The sequence below is a fragment of the Spodoptera frugiperda genome, chromosome 29 (assembly GCF_023101765.2).
Source record: "Spodoptera frugiperda isolate SF20-4 chromosome 29, AGI-APGP_CSIRO_Sfru_2.0, whole genome shotgun sequence".
In the NCBI taxonomy this organism is placed as follows: Eukaryota; Metazoa; Arthropoda; class Insecta; order Lepidoptera; family Noctuidae; genus Spodoptera; species Spodoptera frugiperda.
The window spans coordinates 3,051,626-3,072,361 of NC_064240.1; the positions used below are offsets into that span (position 1 = coordinate 3,051,626).

At 37.9% G+C, this 20,736-nt stretch overlaps 1 protein-coding gene across 3 annotated transcripts in view; it reads left to right on the forward strand.

Annotated features, from left to right (window-relative positions):
- The window catches only part of LOC118268680 (titin), a 50,193-nt gene that overhangs the window by 27,254 nt on the left and 2,203 nt on the right, over positions 1 to 20,736 (forward strand). For 2 of the 3 annotated variants that reach the window (XM_035583259.2, XM_035583260.2), the window contains 5 exons: positions 90 to 363; positions 10,231 to 10,310; positions 14,502 to 20,083; positions 20,168 to 20,334; positions 20,425 to 20,636. In XM_035583259.2, the coding sequence (XP_035439152.2) occupies positions 14,525 to 20,083; positions 20,168 to 20,334; positions 20,425 to 20,636 (5,938 nt within the window). In that variant the 5' untranslated portion in view covers positions 90 to 363; positions 10,231 to 10,310; positions 14,502 to 14,524. The remainder of the gene's footprint in view (positions 1 to 89; positions 364 to 10,230; positions 10,311 to 14,501; positions 20,084 to 20,167; positions 20,335 to 20,424; positions 20,637 to 20,736) is intronic. The other variant, XM_050706687.1, reaches the window with a different exon arrangement.

Sequence of the window (20,736 nt, forward strand, 5' to 3'; positions counted from 1 at the left end):
CTCAGTGTTTTGTATTTAGAAATGTAGTTCCTTGTTCGTTGATAATCAAATAGAATCGTAAAACTTACTACCGCTTTGTCTTGTTACAGGTACCTACTTGGAACTGGGTGTGAACCCAGATACGGTGTGTGTGGTTTTATGTAATCTTATTTATACTGTTATTGAAGAAACTCACAGTGGAGTTCGTGAATTATCCGCTCAGTGTGTGTGCAACGATTGAATTGTATCGGAGATAATTGATTTATTTAAAAGTGCAGTGTACACTTCAACAACAGTTCTCTGATTGTTATGCTCTGTAAACAAGTGATTTGTGTTTTTATTGGATTGTTATCTATTTGGATTACCAGCAGCTAAATGGCCATTGTAAGTATTTAATTTTTCTTTATCTAATAGTGCCGGTAAATTGAGAACGTTTCTACTGTCGCTACGCAATTCAAGTTTTTTCCCTATTTCTTTGTTTTTGGCTAGAAGAGGTTTGAACTATAAACCTAATTCAGTATTTATATTACCTATCGACGATTACTACCAAGCAAGAATTAGTTAGTTGTGCCTTTTTATTAGATTTTCTAACAAAACACAAGGAAGCGAAAAATACTTAAAATACTACTTGATACGTAGAAGAAAAAAATAATTAGAAATAAAATAAAAAACCAGACATCTTAACTTTCGAGCGGGCCAAGCGATGTTTTGTTCTCGATGCCGTAAATTCTGATTCGGAGAGTTCAGGCAGGTGCAGTGAACATTCTACGAATTCTCACGCTCGCTCGCTATGCTGGCCTTCTGAATCTATTTGCTACATGTATAAATTACTCATTGTGAATTGTTGAGCAAGGCTGCAAAGCTAATGAGACATCGAGATTGCGAATATACGGGCGCCATCTTTGCGATTTGACTGACGCGCATCGCGACCTCGTGAGCAAGTTCACTAAATTTAGAACACGGTTGACATTCTGTGCTCTCGATATTTGTTTTTTTAAATTACTATTTGTTATCTTTGTAAACTGTTAAAAAATTCAAAAGGAACCTCCCTATTTACCTGTTAATTTTACGTCTGTACACAGTCATAAAAATCTGCCCAATATTGTTTGTTTTGTATTAATTTTCGGAAATGGGAGCGTTAAAATTGAATAAACCAAACATGTGATAGCTAGCGAGAGCTAGGTTCGCGCTCATGAAGAGGTAGGTCTAAAGTGGGTCAAGGCACATTCGCGGGCGGCTGGCGTTTCCTACTCGCCGCAGACAGACACTGACGACATTACAAGGAAGGCACTCGTTATTAGCACTTTAAAACAACCTCCGCTGATAATAACTGCTCACTACTTGGTCACTGACAATAATTGCCGATCGACAGATAGGGAAACCGCTTTCGGAACAGTTAGGGACTTGTGAGATCTAAAATCCCTAAGAATCTCAGTAATGTCTCATGTTCTACACAAAATTTTGGTGAAGCCGCGATCGATCAAAACCCACTAATTGGTTGAATTATAATTTAGTAGCCTACATTCCATGATTAAGAGCCACTTGATCAGAATTGGGTCAAGAATTTATCGATAAAATAATTGCCGCCCAAATTGATTGGATACAAGTAATAAGATTTGATGCTTTTCTTTAGGAATATATTGATGCTTGGCTTCTAGCTTAATCCAGGACGAAGTTATAGGGCATTGGAAATGGCCTGAATTGCTTCGAGAGAAGTATAGCCGTGCTGTTTTCTGCCGGACTTGGCGAGGGCACGGTCGTGCCCCCAGATATTTAGTTACTGGTAAATGTATTAGTAAATAAACGTTTTGACTGTTTGTGTGTACGAATAGAGTTAAATACGGTTCGTATTTAGCAGATAACAGCAGTTTGCACTAGTTAGCGTTTGCGCCGAGCTCCGACCCACTTAGATACGGACTATCACTTACCGTTACGATAACGACCGACCACTTTCTCTACACGCTCCATTTCGTGAAATACCTCGTCCTCGCATTTGTTTACTTAGTAATGAGAGTGTTAATTCTCTAGCTAAATAAAGTGACTTTGAACATAGGTAATGTCAATATTTATTGCACGTCTCACAATCGCTACTTCTGCAAAATCTTGTCTAAGTTATCCTTTTACCTAGTTAATTTTGTAGCTATCTATTTAACTGCGTATAATTTATTACTAATTTGAAGTCTATTTTATTAATCACTCTACTAATGATCGTTAGTGTTATCACGAGACACACATTCCACATTTTTTAACTTCCACGTCACGAAGGTAAACTAAACTACCTATGGCGTTGCCGTGTTGGAACAAGCAAAAGTATTGATTAGTTAACTGCAAGTTTAAACATATTTAACGGTACAAATTAACGGTAACCCTGGCGAATTCCGTCTGGCAATCATCATGTGTGTCCCGAGCAGCACGATTATCGAATGTAACATTGACTTTCACATTTGTGTCGTGTGGCGCTGATGTAACGCGGCCCGCCGCTGCGCCCGCGCCGCACCAATGCGATTAGGTAAACGTTGCGCGCAGCTTTCACCCCACTTTCACCTCCATTTCCGCGTTGCTCGAAGCAGCCAGAGCTGCTCATTGGCGTATTTATACAGATTGCTTATTGCAAAATTTTTATGGAAGTTTTATGTTAAACTCAGTGACGCTTGTAGCAGCAGGTTTTGATATGATGTGAAGTGACTGTCAGTGTACGTACTCGTATTATAATTATGAAACCAGTTAACTTGTGCTAGTGGATACCAGTAGTAGAATTATATATTTAGGTATTTAATGGTAGATTTTTGGACTTTTAAACATGTAAAATTATGGGTCGTTTAAGGCATAACTGTCCCCTATCAATTTAAAATAATTTAGATAAATGTCTAATTATGGTTGATCTACCTGTTATCGAATACTACACAATGATAAAATTGCCACAGTCATGTAACTTTGTGATTCACTTTTGTTTTTGTTTTGCATCTTCGACATTGTCATTGAAAATTGAAGGAGATAAAGGAAACTAAAAAAATAAATAAGACATACCTACTTAGGTATAGGTTCCGCCTTACTATTAGAATCTCATGACCGGCTTGTATCATTTCTGGTCATGCAAAACTAAAGGATATACCTAGCACATATTTTTCAGTTCAGACGTTTTATTATTTATCTTGTGCCCGGGACTATGTGAGCTGAACATAATTATCCAGTTAGAAACATTTTTTTTGCAAGCTTGACTTTTGTTTACTTTACAATTGTTTAAAACTTAACTTCTTTATTACTATAACAAAACACTAAACTTACTACATACAAGAATATTTAACTGTTTATCTATAAACGCGTAACCAGGCACTGATATATTATTTACATTAATATAACTCCAGAGCAATATGCTACAAAGGTTATCAATTTAGATAACGTTGTAGCGCTTCCTATATACCTACTAACCGCTAAAGTGGTACACATACACACACGCACACAAATATTACGTACGTAGATACGTAGAATACTTCAATACGTATCATTACATTTCTGGAATTTAAAACTGAGTGGTGGCACGTTTATGTTATGACATTTAGCGCTCTGATTGGCCAGCTCCAATTAACCAACCAATCACAGGACACGCAGCAACGTTTCGATGGCGTCAACGTAAAAAAAACTCGCACCAAGCCCTCTGATTCATTTTCACGCGAATTTTATCGTCACCTGCCTTACCTCCTCGACTCCTCGTGAATCACAATCTATTTTACTTTTTCTTTATAATGCACGGAATTTGAAGCGGTAATCTCTGATTAGATAACACTGGATTGGAAGAGGTTATGCGACCGATGTTTTCACGATGAAGAATCGTGGGAAACTTTGCTTAACTGAACCGATTAGTCGATTAACGTGCATACCATACTCGGTATTTCTATTATTGATAAAGGTTACTAAATAAACCAGTTTAATATCTATACGAGAGCGTATTATCATCATAAATAATATTTATTAAATTATTATTTATTATTTCTACGGTAAAAACTAAATATGTACAAGTGAGTAGAGTAGTGCAGGAGCCGTGACATTAGCACAGTGACCGATAGTGTGTTCCTTCGTCCGCCATTCGTTTCATCGTTTGCACAAGCTGCCAGTGCACAACTGGGTAACACTGTAACACACATCACTACGCTATCTGCCATCGAATGCAGCGCTATTAGGAGTCGTGCGAAAGATTATCACTAGCGCGAGTTATGTAATAGCAACAATATGTAGTGAATTAGGTATTAACAATTCTATTGCATGCAGGAAACGTACATTGTTAGGTAATCGCTGCCGTTATGGTCATAGACATAGTTGGCATATTTATTTTATATTTCATTCACATGTATTTTTTTATACATATGGCTCGAAAACGGTCAGTTTACTTTTTTTTTTTGAGGAGGGAAATTATCCGCTGTCTTCTCTCGTTTTGGGCGAGGCGAGGGAGAGTGTCAGACTCTTACTGACTAAAAACCACCCCGTTCCTACTCCTGGTTTTCGAACCGGAGCCCCGGTAAACCCGCTAGGTAGTCCGCAGCTCCGGATCAGACGGTCAGTTTACTTGGCTTCTATAAATGTGTCAGTAAGTTTATGAATCTACGCTTCAGCTTTAATAATAGTGAGCAGGTTCGTGAGTTGTTTGCGAATTGTACGGTTGCAGACAACTATTGACCTACTGACACACTAACTGTTGAAGGAAAACAACTCGGTTGAGTGTCACAATCAACGAGCGCCGATGTAACTATCGAGATTACTTTCGTTTACGATAAAGTACACTTATTTAGCGAAAATAATTACTTTTTTTTATTAACCGGGTTAATTTCTTATTTACTTAAATGCAGATGGTAAGCGGTGATTAATAAAGAAAAGTTAGGTTAACTAGTTCCGCTAGTGTGCAGAAAATTTCGTTTGCGTCACGCTTTCTCGAGGTAGACAGTTTGGCTATCCGATTCGTAGTTTATTTTGGTATTTTGCTAGTAAGAACAACGTTGCGGTGATATCGAACGTTATGTAGGAAAGTAGTACATTAAAACGTTTTCTAATTGCAAAAACTAACATTAAAGGAACTCGACTAGTTTTAAGGCATGCTAGAGGCTTATATTCATGAGCAGCATTCCGCGACACGTCGTGTGTTCCTCGTCAAATATTTACGTGAGTAAAAGACAATAATTAATTTAGTATGTCTCACGAAAGTTATAATATTTATAAACAAAAATAAAATAAGACAGTGTAACAATTTCCACGTGTTGTGTGAGGGTAAATACGTATTTTACGTACGATAATATGATTGTCCAATAATTGAATGTCAAACACCTACACTTGGGAACTGACACTCACATGTTTTTCTTGGAAGTCATAAGGTAAATTCGCCGAAACTGGAAAGATAGTACAAATAAACCTTATATTTGTACGCCAACGAGATAACACAATCGTTATACCAATCTTTCATTCAAGTTTTTGTAAAAAGAAAAGCAAATACGAAAAAAAAAATGTCTATAAAGACCTACGATATCTATTTAAACATTATACTTTTAATCAAATCCTAATCTACAGCTTTACATCGAAATTTTTTCAGCATTACTTTTTCCTTATTAGCATTCTCATTCATTAAAGTCTTTTCAAACAACAATAACGCGTTATTCAAATCTTTGTTCGAAACAACTTTTTTAAGTCGAAAGAAAACAAAACAATGTGAGAAACTTGGTGTAAAGTTTGTGGATCTCGTCTCATTTCCTATTAGTACATCAACACGGGCAGTTAACAAAAGGACGACCGCGGTCTTTATAGTTAGGTGAATGTTGGAGTCACTCCAAATTGTCGAGCTCTACTTGTTACAACTCTTAAAATAGCCTCAGTAGGTATTTTATCTCAACCTATTTGTGAGAACACACAGCTGTTCGCTGCTGTACATCGAGTTTTGTTGAGAAATTGCAATGCAACTGTTGTATTGTCGGTCAAGTTGTGGATAAAGAGGTTGGATAGTTTCTATCACCATGTCCCTTCGCTTCTCTCTGTAGTAACCCTATTTTTACCTTACATTACCACATTAGTTAATAAGGTTTCGTATTTGCTTTATTTAATTTAGTAGTAGCATGAAAGTAATCACTCATTCTGATGATGTGGTGACGTGTTTAAGTATTATGTCTGATTCATTACTACGTCGCGATGTAGACGGTCGGACAGTGTTCGAATCTTTCACATTTACTAAAACCTAACTTTGAAACGTCAATAGAAATGAATAATACTACCAATTACGTATTCGCTGTAGTAGGCTATAAAGTTTTCCGTATTTACAAGTTCACAACATAAACAAAATGGTTGGATTACCCTTGTGACGAAATGTGTTGTTTATTTCGTACAGCTTTAGTTTCAATAAACCTATTTGTTTATCATTGTGCTTATTCTAAATACGCAAGTTTAAATACCAGCTTAGTTATACATTGCGTAAGCTTTACTTCGCTAATGTGTTTTAATCATAATTTGTTAAGGTTTGATGCATAAAAACATGAAATTAACGATCTATTGAATAACTTTTCAAGCAATCATCGTAAGGTAAAACGACTCTCGTTTAATTCGTGCTTGTAAACTGTGTAGGCGTGTAAATAAACAGAATAATATGAAATTCCACAATTTCATAACATAAATAGAAACAAATACAGGAAGTAAAGGCAATCGAAACTGGTTGATGTTAGTCGGTCGACGGCCATAAACAATGCGGATCTAATTATAGAGGGCGCTAGCTACACTAATGAAAAATAGAACGCGCAATGTGGGCCAGAGCCGCTCCCGCGCAGCAACGAGTCTTTTCACTGCGCCGAGATCCTGTGTGATCTATTCTAATCTTTTTATTGTTGTTGATAAGATACCTACTTATCGTTATCTATTTTTTTTTATTTTGTAACACTTTTTGCTCAGCTTTAATTGCTTTGTTTTCTTAGTGAATGTTGCCAGATTTTTTTACATTATGATACAGAATATATCCCATTTCTTTTTACAAAATTCCTTACTGTTTACGTTTAATGCATTAACCCTCACTAACTTAATGAAGTAACAATAAAAAGCTTACACACAATTTAATTAATCGCATTAAACCTATCAGCAAAACTGCAATAGCATTGTTTAGCTAAAAGCAAAAAAATAAAACAAGGTGTTTGTTCACGGAATCAATTAAACATGACCCTATAGTGTAAAACGGCCGGAGGTGGAGGGACGCCGATATAATTCCCATTCCCCTACGCATCCCCTTTGGCTATTATTTGTCCGTGCTCCGTGGGGAGTGCACATCGGAGCAGTGTGTATGATTTCTGCACGAACGTGACGCTCCAGGGTGGGGAAGCTTAATTGACTTCGAAATTAGTTTGGTGCCTCTATTTGACGACCATTTTATTGCTGATGGAATTTAAGAATGCAACACGTGCACGTGCACACATGTGTACTTCGCGCCATCATTATTACTCATGCAATTTGCCCTGCTATAAAAATAATAATATATAAAATTCTTCCGTTCTCACAAACACTTCAAGTTAAATTGATTTCTTTGCGGGTTCAAAAACCGAAAAAAAGCTCTTAGCTACCACAAATCGGTCGGACAGTAATTCCATTAAACACTATGAGTCATCAAGACTATTATTTGGAACACCGCCATGGATAAATAAATCAAAGAAGGAAATTCTTAGAATCAAACAGAAACCATTAGTTAAATAGCCGTCTAATTACAATCAGCTTAGTTTCCAGACGTGTATGCGATACCTGCGTCGTAACGTGACACCCACATTGTAGCACTCGGCTAGTGATCTCATAAGTGCTGCATTATTATTATTAGAATTTGCGAAACACTAGGTATAAAAACATTTTGCAGTCATATTTAAATAATGAAGGAGACAAAAAGTACAGACACTACGATTCACCTTGTTTCGCGCGACTCGCGGGGGCAACGACCCGACACAGCTGTATCGCGTCTGTGTACGTACGTAAATAGTGTTAAACACACGCGCGCCTTCTCGAAGAAAATTTTGTTTTTTGACGTCTTACACTTTGATACTTCTTTCTTACTTGTAAATTGATAGCTATAGCTAATTTTACGTTTAATTTTATCTTTCTTACTATGACAATGTTTAACGTATCTCACTCAATACTTGGGTAGGCTACCGTACCGTTTATTACGGTTAACGCTCGTTCGGATTCTATTTAAATTAATATTTTAACTCACGCAAATCGAAGTAGATTCTAATTCGAAATATCAAGCAACATGGGACCGGTGTAGAATGTTGATAAACTTACAAGTACACAATCCTTATTTAAATGTAATACATATTTAATCGTGTTTCATGAAATCTGATTGATTTCAATTTTTACGGGGGTAAATAAGGTAAATAACAGCATTATGAATTATGAATAAGTAGAATTACATAATGTGTAATTTTATTAGGAATTTATCGATGTACATTATAAGTACGCAATCATTTTTAAAACAATGTATGTATATTTATTGAACAAGTTTACTAATCTCCGTACATAATTATTATACATAGGTATTTCTACGTGCAATTTTCCTTGCCTTACGCTTATTTAAACATTTCGCATTTAAAACAATTTCAGTGAAAGATCGCTTTAGTATCGTAGGGTCCTTGAAAAAAGGGCGTTCGTTGTTTTAAGCCAAACTTCCGCGCTTTAAACCTTTTAATACCATCCCTTTTTATCCTCGTTTAATGAAAGCAAGATTGTTTGATGTTTTAATATTAATTTTCTACCTTTTAAGGAAAGTTGACGGGGAACATCGAGTAAACGATCAATTACAAAGGATTAAATATTGAATAACTACGTATTATTTTCCGTGTTTTCTCATACTAAGTAGTTTTGTAATAAAACGGTTAATTTATACCTATTACCTATAAATACACGTTGTTTATATAATCGTACACACGGTGCACAAAACAAAACACGTCATTCGGAATCAGTGAACATGCCTATTGTATATTATTTTTATTCAACAAAATCGATTTAAAAGTCAATTCGCATGATGTGCTGAATCGTTTGTCAACGGATGTTGGATGTGGGTCAATGTCCATTGGGTGCAACTCTACCTACCTATCAACGTGTGACGTATGTTGTAAACTATTGATAATGTTACTAAATATGTGTTTATGGAACACTTTATCTATTGCTCACAATGATAATTTACTAGATTTTACGTACTACAAGTTATTGAGTGCCACCGCTCGTGTATTTTGAAGAACATCACCTACTTATCGCACCTACTTTTCGTGTTATAAATGCGACATAGTACCTAAATACCTACCTATATTATTTTAATATTATGTTAACAGTAACACAAATATCACAATTTGTTATACCATAACCCATAATTAGTAGGTACGTGATACAATTTATCTCAGTATAATATTAACCTGTCTCCGCAACACCTAAAGGTTGACAAGAAAAAATGCCACAGGCATTATGTCCGCCTTTGTACTTGAATTGTGCAAAAAGTTTAAATAAATAAATGTGTTTATGTGTATGTTTATTACTCAATCACGTCAAAATGGCTGAAGGGATCGGGATGATAGATCAATATATAATACAAAGTTAGGTAAACAGACACAGTATTATGTAATTTAGTTGTATTTTATTGAATGTGATGTTAAAGCAATAGTTTTTAGTTTTATTTATTTGTAGTGAAGCCCAAAAGAAGGGTTATGTTTCTAATTCAACTAACTGTTCATATTTTTATAACTAGGAATTTTATTCGTGTGAATGAGAACGTGTGAAAATGAAAACGCTACAACTATAAATATAGAAAACTACTTTCTTTACGAAGATTTTGTGCGTGTGCGCACTTATACGTAGTTCTTGCGCCAGAGTAGGAATTATTCTGCGTTTGAAATATGATAAATATAACTACTTGCTTAATTACAATAAATAATGAAATATGCAGAAATAACTTAGCTTATTATCTATTACCCCATTTCCTCTGTGCCTATGGCGACAGTGTAGAGATATCTGCAAGCAATACTCGTGTCACCTATTCATTATAAAATAACACGATTGTTGTAAAAAGTGACGTAATCGCTCAACGACCAGTTATGTAATGTTTGCTCTTAAGCTGACCTTGAAATTGTCGATGAATAGCTGAACAAGATAATGGGAATCGAGTGTATACCTACTACCTACGTAGGTACTTCATTATGACGACATTGATCAATTATTGTACCAATATTCAGGTAATTAAAGGTCTGTTTCCTTGTATTGCAGGTCTCACTGGAAGCTAAACCGAAGTCATGAGCGCGCCTAGGAGTTACCACTCTCATCAAGCAGGGTAGCTGTTTTACCACGTAAGTATAACCTATCATAAACACATATTATTATAATACTAGCTACTTCATTTCACCCGCTCTGCTCGGCTCCTATTGCCCGTAGCGTTTATAGCCCATAACCTTCCTCGTTATATGGACTATCCATCAAGAGAATTATTCAATTTAGATCAGCAGTTCCGGAGATTACCGCGTTCGAACAAACAAACTCTTTTTATTTGTATAGTATAGATAGGTACACTAATTTACCGCTAACAATATTTTATACAAAATGAAATAATATTATTTAATATTTTATTCTACCTAGTATATCTGTGTTTTCCGAGTTCAATGTCTTGTACACGTTTTTTCCGGCTGATATAAATAGAATACAATCATCGCAATAAACTCGATTTGCGAGTCGTTTTGTACAATTATTTAGTATGCATTATACTTTACTTAAGGCTTAAAGTTAAAGCTAACTAAATAATAAATAAAGGAATGTTTTTGGGTCTTATTACAACTGCTACGAATCCTGCTAAGGATCGGTTGGTATAATAATAAATTATTAGAGAATATTATGTCCGGAGCTGCGGACTACCTAGCGGGTTTACCGGGGCTCCGGCTCGAAAAGCAGGACTAGGAACGGGGTGGTTTTTAGTCAGTAAGAGTCTGATACTTCCTCTCACCTCGCCCAAGGCAGGAGAAGTCATTGGATGATTTTCCTCCCTAAAAAACAAAACAAGGAAGGAAAATCATTTATTATGTCTACAATTTTTCTAATCACACCACCGACTTACAATCTAAAATCCAAAATAATATCTAAATAACTAATCTTCAACAAAATGTCGCTGTACGATAAGCGAAAGTAACTATCGTGTACCATTTACCAATAGATAATACGAGTATATTTTTAATAATACGAGGGCTAGACAGAAATTGCTGTGGGTATCTTTCTATTACATAGGTAAGTAGATTTTACTGTGCAGCATTCTCATAACGGAATCCGCATAAGTGCACCACGCGTAATTGCATCTTGCAATGCTCCGATGCACACATGCAATTATTTCACTTAAAACAACGTGGTTTTAACTTACGTTATGACTTTAAGTTTAATGTTAGGTACTGAATCAAAGTTAGACGTAAAATTAAAAGCAGTTTATATTGCAAAGAAATGAAATATTTGTGAACTGCTTAGGCATTTACGGCATTTAAATTAATCAGAACATTCGATGTTGAAGTTGATCTATTTTTAACTTCAAATGAATATTGATTAAGTATTAGTACGGTATTGCCTTTAGGCCATCGAGCTCTAAATTTATTTACCCTACCTACAACAAAGTAGGCGGATGATGCCGCAATGTAGAAGACACAACTTTCACACAGCAGAATTTTCTTATAAGATACAGTCGACTCTCATTAATTCAAAATTCAAGGGACTTTTAAATATTTCGAATTACCGCATGTTTGAAATATCAAATGGTTCGAAATTTGAACTTGCCTCAGAATTTAGGTGCAAATTCTGAAATCTTTCTGTCCATTTCTTCTGCAACTTTAAGTTATCGAAAGATTGACGCCGATTAGTTCGAATTAACGAGTAATTTCGTTACGTAGCAATGTCACATAGTTTTTTTTTCGTTCGAATTATCAAGTACATAAAAATGCATTGATTTAATACGAAATATTAAGAGGTTTGTTAGGGACCTCGTGATAACCTCGAATTACCGAGAGGTTCGAATAATCGAAGGTTTGAAATATCGAGAGTCGACTGTACCACGTATTTCTCACAAAACGATACTGAGATCCGAATTGTCAATAATTCACCAGTGTGGTATTAGCAATTAACATCGTAAACAATATTTTTCCAACTATCTCTATTATTTTCTCTCCCTTATCTTTGTCATATTATTTATTATGAACTTTATCAGTTAAAAACAGAGATAACAAAGAAAGTATAGCGTTACAGACAAACTTATCTATAGATAGCGGGTTTCAAAAGGGGTAATTGGAATTGACACATGTTTATAACGAAACTGAAATATTTTCTTGTGTGTCTCAAGAATTATGTTATCTGTGGTTATTATTTCCAACGACAACACTGACGTCTGTAGCACATAGATAGTATCTACGTGTGATAGGTAAATAGCGTGAGTCGCGGGGTCGTTAACCCCGTATCTTACAGACGGTCGGGTAGGTGACATTGACCTTTCACGAAATCGTAAATGGAGTAGGGATTGATTGGTCTTTCGGTAAATATATACTTGGAATTTTTAACATAGACAGACCGAGTCTGGATATAGAAGTCTGGTGTAATAATAACCAGCTCATTCATCTCATTTTTTTCAACGACGTTTTTATTATTGACGGTTTTCCTCTTACGTCTTAGTGGTTTTTAATCAGCTTTACCGGGACAATAAGTTATTATAGTTTATTGTAAGAGTTGTTCAATAAACTCGTCATGACAATTTCCATCTAAATTAATTTACTCGTAGTCCACTCAAACTTGGCAAGAGATTCTAATCTTCTAACGTTTCGGTAACTATATACAATTTTATCCACAAATACAAAAAAGAAACAAATAAATAAAACACGTTTAAAACTACCTAATTTAAATTTTAATGTCATTCACTTCATTGAAGTCCGTTGAAATTTAAATCGAAAATAGAACAGCGCCATTGTCAAGTAGACGCAACACAATTCAATTTTATTAGGTACGAGTATTTGCAAAATACAAATAATTCAATTTTATCTATCAATAGCTTATAACACAAATGGTGAAAAGTGGGTGTATAGCGGCATTACGTGTCGTAATGAGCACCTCTGCTTACCCCTTCGGGGATAAAAGGCGTGACGTTGCTTTAATCTATCAATTTATTTGTCATGCAGATGCACTATTATCGGTTCGGTTAGATACCCAGTCACGAGCATACCCTGCCGTGTTGCCAGGGTCCGAATGCAATCGATCGAGCTACGTCGCTTGGAGACCAGCTTCCGTCCGGGAAGCTTTACAAATATTTGTTCGGATACGCCTAGATATAATAACAACGATATACAACGCCATTGAACCCGGGGGTTAAAGAGTTTAATCGTTTATGATAGGTAGTCATTTATGACACGAATATATCAAAATTTTTAGTTAAGATTCAATATTTAATACGTACAAAATATGCCTAAATAAATTAAATAGATTATATTTTGAGCTCAACCTTTCCCTGTTATCTGAAAGTGGATTAAAAAAATCAATATCCGATCCGATCCGATCCGATCCGTAGCTTACTTTCAGGATGTTTACTAACAATGTTTATTATCTTTGTTTGTTTATTTTTCTCAGATTATAGACAAGATTAATGCTTTCTTTGTAAAATAATCTTCTATTGGCGTTGTTATGATTTGTTATATTCTATTTGTCTTTACTTTGAACGTCACCCTAATGTTTCACTAATAAGTTAAAGGTAATTATGTGTTAGTGGTTATCGCAAGGTACATTAATGAGGATTCTACCAGCCAGCTCATAAACATTCCTTATTTCATAAAAGGCAACAATAAATTAATTACAATTACCTACATATGGATAATTAACAACTTTTTATCAAGGAAACTTTAAAACGAAAAATATTTTCAACATTATTATCGGCCGGCCCTGGACACCTTGTGGTCATAATTAGGCTCTAGGGTCACAGGAACGCCAAGGCGCATCTCACGTTTCTTCATTTAAGTACACAATAACCCGATAAAAATAATAGTATTATCTTAAAACTTATTTTAACCGTGTGATAAACACAATTTGTTTCTGGTTAGTCAAGAAATGTGGCCTCAAAAGAGAATCGCTAATTAATTACGCGAGGTTTTTGACATTCAATCGAATGAAGGTCAGTTAACTTTAGGCGAAATACTCATGCGGAAGTTGCCAGTGTGTGTATTATACTGAATCTATATAAACATAGTACGTGGTGTGTGTGTGTGCGGGGGCGAAGTACGCTCAAGGGCAGCCGCCGGGTAACGACCCAACCACGCACCTTCGACAAGTCGTGCGTTCAATACCGATAGCAGCATTATTTTATTCTCTCACAGCAATGATGGATGAAATATAGCTTTTATTAACGTTTCATGATTCTATCAACAAATAGGTACCTACTTATTTAAATCTCATATTTTGTGAATATTTTGCGTAGGTGCCGTGATCACTCTTTATAAGTAATGACAATTTGACTAATAAACATATTTTTTTTTCAGGTACTATCAAGAGGAGACGGAGTATGGACGTGTCTTTTAATAATGTACTGGAAGGGACGCGCCAGTACTTTATGGGGGTCCCGAAGCAAGCACCAGCTGACGGGTCCAACCAATCTCTATGGCCACAGAGTGCTCCAGCGCCAGAAGAAGGAGCTCCTGCACAATCCGGGGCTCCGGCGCCCTCGTCACGTCCACCCTCAGCTGCAGCAGCCCCACCATCCGTCCCGAGCTCGACGCCCATCGCAGCTCCCCCGAGGCCACCCTCGGAACCTATTGAGCCCGAACCGCACATTATCCATAAGGCTACTGTAATGCGCGAGGCGGCAGAGAAGCGACGTGAGCAACCCGAGATAGAAGATGACGAAGAAGCTGTGGGCACCCTTTCACCTCCGTCGCACATAATCCGCAAGCCACCGCGGGCCCTCCCCTCTCCTGCACCAGCTCCAGCAGCGCCCTGTCCGTCCCCTGCGAGACCACCCTCTGCTGCGCCTCTGCAGCCTCCTCCTACAGCTCCAGAATCACAGCTGGACCCTCCTACACAATATCGTCCTCCTGTGCATCGAGTCCAAACACCAACGACAAGACAACCCGACCACTATGCACCGGGTCGACCACCAGACCCGTATCCGACGTCTAGGCCACCAGAGCAGTATGGGCGGTACCATTATGATCCAAATATGTCAGAAACAAACAGAGCTTCTCATGGGCAAGTTGCTTCGCCTCAGCCTTCATCACATTCTCGCCAAAGCCCACAAACTTATGCGAGGTTATCGGTGTCGATGCCGCAACACCCGACGTCAAGATTACGCGATGTTGCCGCGCAAAGTCCACCCACACAGCGATATCAAATGCCACCTGCGCAGCCGCCGCCTCCACCTAATGATCGCGTACCACCTATACATCATCCGCAACCAGTGCCACCGGCACAGAGGCATTCCGCGGATAGCAGATCAGCACAAATGCAATATGCATCTCTTCAACAACGTCGCGAGCCTTCACCTTATAGCCGGACTGCATCACATTACGAGAGGCATCCCGTGCTTCCGCAGCGAAAGTATGATCATCAACAAGCATATCCGAGCTACCGGCCTGCACCAGTCGCGCAACCTGTTCAAAGTCATCGCGTAGACACACACCATCAAATTCAATATAAACCGCATGCCTCGATGGAAGTTCTGAGCGCACATTACACACCTAGGCCGGAACGGTCGCCAGTGCCAATCCCACCGCACCCACATGATGCTGCTCGCTTGCCACCGCGCGCCGACTACCCGGCTATGAATAGATCTGTAGACACTCGGGGTGGATACCCCTATCCAACACCGTCAACATCAACATCTCGGTACCCATCTAGTGCTGTTCCAATCGTTCAAAACTCTACTCCACCAAGATCTGTTTATCGTCAAGCAGCGGCACCTAAGACTAGTTACGAGTATGCTCCTACTAATCCGGTGCAAACTTCCCCTGCGCGATCAGCAGTAAAACCTGGTTATCCTAATCAGGCACGAATGACAGTATCGGTCACGTCTCTTGTGAATCAAATGAATCAAACCAAACAAAAACAAGAGCCACCCGCTGCGATCGCTCAGGTCACACAAAGTAAGCAAAAGCGGGAGTCACCGTTAGATTTATCGGTAAAAACTGTCAAAAATTCAGCAGACTCCTCAACGACTCAAGACGATGTTGTTGATTCTGCTGCAGACAACAAAATGATTGCTCTACCTCATCGGCCCTCGTCGTCCAGTAGAAGCCATGCTCATTTACCTACCACGAGCTATAATGTAGCATCTCATAAAGTTGATTTTGCTCCAAATTTTACTCAATATGGGGATAGAAGCACTGCCCATGCGTATGCGGCTCCGTCACAACCTGCACCTCCGTCTTTACGTTATAATGGCTCTTATGAACCACGTCGACCAGTTGCGGAAGCCTATCCTGTCGAATCTCCCCACACCTACCCAGAGCGAGTCGTTCCAGTGAGGCCAGATTACGTTCCTAAAATAGATCTTACACGATCTATCAGTAACCAACGTCCCTCTGAAAGTAGAGTGCGTGATGACCGACACTTTATTATAGAAGAGAGGAAACGTCCTGCAGATGCAATTGTTAGCAACATTCCGGAAAAAATTGTCCGCTATGAAACTTGGACAGCAGACAGCCGGATAGACCATCTCAACCCGACTCGAGAACAACGAGAACTCATGAAACAGCCAGTATACAGCTATAGCAGATATAAGCAGCAGATAGAAACTTATCAAAATGAACAAAAACGACCAGCCATTACTGGTGTGTATAGAGATCATCATTTACACGCAAACCGCAGATACTCAAATAACCCTTATCATCCCGAACTAGCTCGTGAGACAAGCGAGTACCATGCTCACTACCACGATAGAAATCCGTCTGTTAATAGCCGTCATCAAGTTATACAAAAGATTCCGAGCCATAGAGATATTCATACGCATCATTTTGATCACTCCAGTGGTATACCTGCCGACAAAAGGGTGCTAAGTATTTTGAGAAACAGTTTAGAAACAAAACATACAGGCTTTGTAGAGCCACCTAGACAAGCCAAGCAAGTTCCCGACCTCATAGTAATAGACGATGCAGAAGATTCTGTTATTGAAATTACAGACCTTACTAAAGATAGTGAGACAGACATGACTTCTAAAAATTTGACAAAAGTCCGTTCTAATCACATAACACCGAACTTGCATCATCATATACAGATGCCTAAAGCCGTGGATTCTCTTCCGCGAGACTCAGATTACAATAATAGCCCAGATCCAAAGCCAATATCGCCTGAAAATGATGTAGCCTCCAGAATAAGAACAAAAGCAGAATTAAAAGTAATGCCACCATCAGAAGAGGCAATCACCAAAGTCGAAACCAAGGTTACACCACCAGAAAATGAAAAATTGAAATTGCTGCCTAGAAAGACTCATCTGTTTAATCAGATAAGGGAAGACAATTTAAGATTAGAATCTGTAATTAAAAATGAAGAGCCACCGGCAACAATAATTACAGAAGTTAAATCAGAGCCAATGAACATTGAAGAAATTGAAAAAGATGCTGTAATATCTATTAAAACTGAGAATATTTTGGAGAGCTTAGAACCAGTTGGCATAAATGAAGCCACTGAAACTTCTGTTGAAGACTTAGATTGGGCGAGTGCTTGTGATAGCTTTATGGAGCAGTTAAAAACTGGATGCCATAAAAAGAAAACACACAGGAAACGTATTGATACTTATGATAACGATAATGAAAGTAAAATTGAAAAATCTCTAAGTATCGATTCTGTTGAATCTGGTTTACATAAACCTTCTCCTGCAATAGAAGCCATGACGTCAACAATTAACAGTACATTAGAAGCACAAGCATTAAATCCTGTAGAAAAGACTACTCTACCTGCAAGTGATATCACACACGCGATAGTTGAACCTACACCATCAACAGAAGAGTTAATACCACCTGCAGTTATAAAACAAGAGCCCATTGATGAAGATGACATCAACAGTGAAATGGAAATGCCTGTGGTAGAACCTGTTGTAATAGATAAGCAATCCAACAAAGAAAAGGGCAAAAATGATAAAAAGAATGAAAAATCGAAAGATGACAAATCTACCAAGAGTAAAACAAAAGCGAAGGTTAAAATTGAAAAATCAGACAATGCTCCTTCTAAAAAGGAACTCAAAGAAAAGATACCTATCAAAACTGTGATAAAAGAAGAATGTGAATCTACTGATGATGACGAACCACTTATTAAGAGTAAAATTCTGAAAGAAAAGGAACAGAATGACCGGCTCAAATATCAGCTATTAAAAGACTTGTCAGAGAAATCAGCGTATGTTAAGCTCGAGTGTTGTGATGTAGACGTAAATAAAAATACTAGAAAATCGCTTGACTCTACAACAGCAAAAGAAAAGGAAGAAAAACAAGGCAAAGGTAAACTAGCTAGACAAATGTCAAGAACGAAATCAAAGTTATCGACTGACAAAAATGAGAAGCAAGAGATTAATTCAAGTTCGGATAGTGACGACGATGATCTCAGTGTGGCAAGAAGACTTCGTATGCGTAAAAATACAAAGACTGAAGAAAGTAAAACTACATCTAATTCAAAGACTCCTGTGAAATCCTCGCCGGTAAAGAAACAAGACAGTAGTAGTGCAAGTAATAGTTCAACACCCGTTCGGAAACCGACATTCGGTGATGGATCATATTTCCACCCGGGCTGGGAAGAGGAATTATATAAATATAAACGTTCTCTACGTATGCCCACTAGACTTATTGCGATACCACGAGGCCGGTCCGGTGGGCCGTTTGTTAGAGGATCAGGTGCAATCTTTACTAGAGGTTCCACCTCTCTACCTGATTTGGACCCCGCACCTCTTTCGCCAGCTCCATCTTCAGCGCCTTCGGCTGCTACTGACGATTTGTATGCAAGGCGTCCTGATAAGCTCACCCTCGATAGTGATCTAGATTCTAATTCTAGTTATTCTACACCAAATAAATTACATTATGATTCTGAAGCATCTACTTCGACGGTTTTGTCTTCTAAAATTAATAAAAAGAAAAGCAACTCGATTGTTGATGTGCTGATACAAAAATGCGGGAAAAAAGAGGACAGCAAAAAGGAGAGAAAAGGTAAAGACAAAGATGACAAAACACCTAAAATCATTCCTAAGAAATCATCGAGTGAATTGCTACCAACACCTAGCTTAGGCCTCATAAAAAACGGAAATAAAGGCAGTTACAATGTTAAGAAAGAAAAACTGATGGAGGATATTTTTTATTTAGGAGCATTCCGTAAAGAAACTGTAACTGCTTTCAGAAATTCCTTTATTAAAGACACGGATGGTCTGATAGGAGCGACCGAAGAGTTTGCCCCAGTAGTTCTCAAATCAAGGACAAGAACTGAAAGTCGTGTGCTTAAACAAAGAGCCACGATTAAAGAAGTATTTGGTGACGAACGACCTGCTTCAGCGCCTCCAACATCTTGCCGAGAAGAAGAAGTTCCTGAAGAAAAGGAGATAAAAGTTACTGAGATTAAAAAGGAACCAGAATCCAAACCCAAGTTTAAACCTAGGAAGATAATCAAAGACAAACTGAAACGAAGATCTAGTTCAATCAGGGATGGGCTTAGGAGTACAAAATCATTGAAAAGAAACGACGCTAAGGGTCGACTTATGCGTTTAAAGAAAAGGAATAGCATAATGAAATCATTGAATCACAAGAGAACTAAAGAAATGTCAGCAAATAAACATAAAAACGAAAATGCTACTTCAGAAGAAAAAGACAAAACAAAAGTAGAAGGTAGTTCTCTGGTTCCAACTGAAGGTGTGAATACCAAAAGACGACTGAAGCGCCTTTTTGGTAGAAGAAAATTTAGTTCTGGGTTTGATTATATCAGGAAAAAGAAGAAGATAATACGCCGAGAAGAAGCGGCCACAAAAATACGGAGGCCTGCTGCTAAGCCCAGTCCAGAATCAGTTCATGACATTCAAAAAGAAATCAAAGGCTGGTTCATTAACAAGAGCATCGGAGAAACGCATCTCCATAGAGCTGCTAGACTTGGATACACGGTAAGTATCTTGTACAAATGTACTACATACATAATATACCAATCAGAAAACTAGCGGTAACTAACGGCTTTATTCTGTTAACAGGATTGTGTCGCGTATTGTTTGGAGAAGTTGGAATCGGATCCTTCAGCCAAAGATAACGCAGGCTTCACACCTTTACATGTGGCGGCTGCGAAGGGTCATGTCAGAATAGCTCGACTTCTCCTGCAGTACGGTGCAAACGTGTCGGCGGCTGCTCAGGGAGGAATCAGGTCAGTTTCAAGTCTAATAAAATACAAAATATCAATAATTTGTCACGTTATAAGAATCATATCTAATGTCTAATATAATTTGGTTCACAGACCTTTACATGAAGCTTGCGAGAATAGTCACGTGGAAGTCATACGTTTACTTCTCTCATACGGCGCGGATCCACTTCTCGGAACATACTCTGGACAGACCCCTGAGGAACTGACAGAGGGTCCCGCCGCAACTTTACTGAGATTACACATCGCCGATGTACAGGGCAATGCAATTGAACCTTGGCGGTTTCCACCACCAACCGAACTGATAGGTATGGCTATTTTTTGACACACTTATTTTGCTTAAAAAGTTCTTTGCCAGTCTGCAATAGTTAAACAATGTGATTTGAATAAGAAAATAAGAAGTATGAA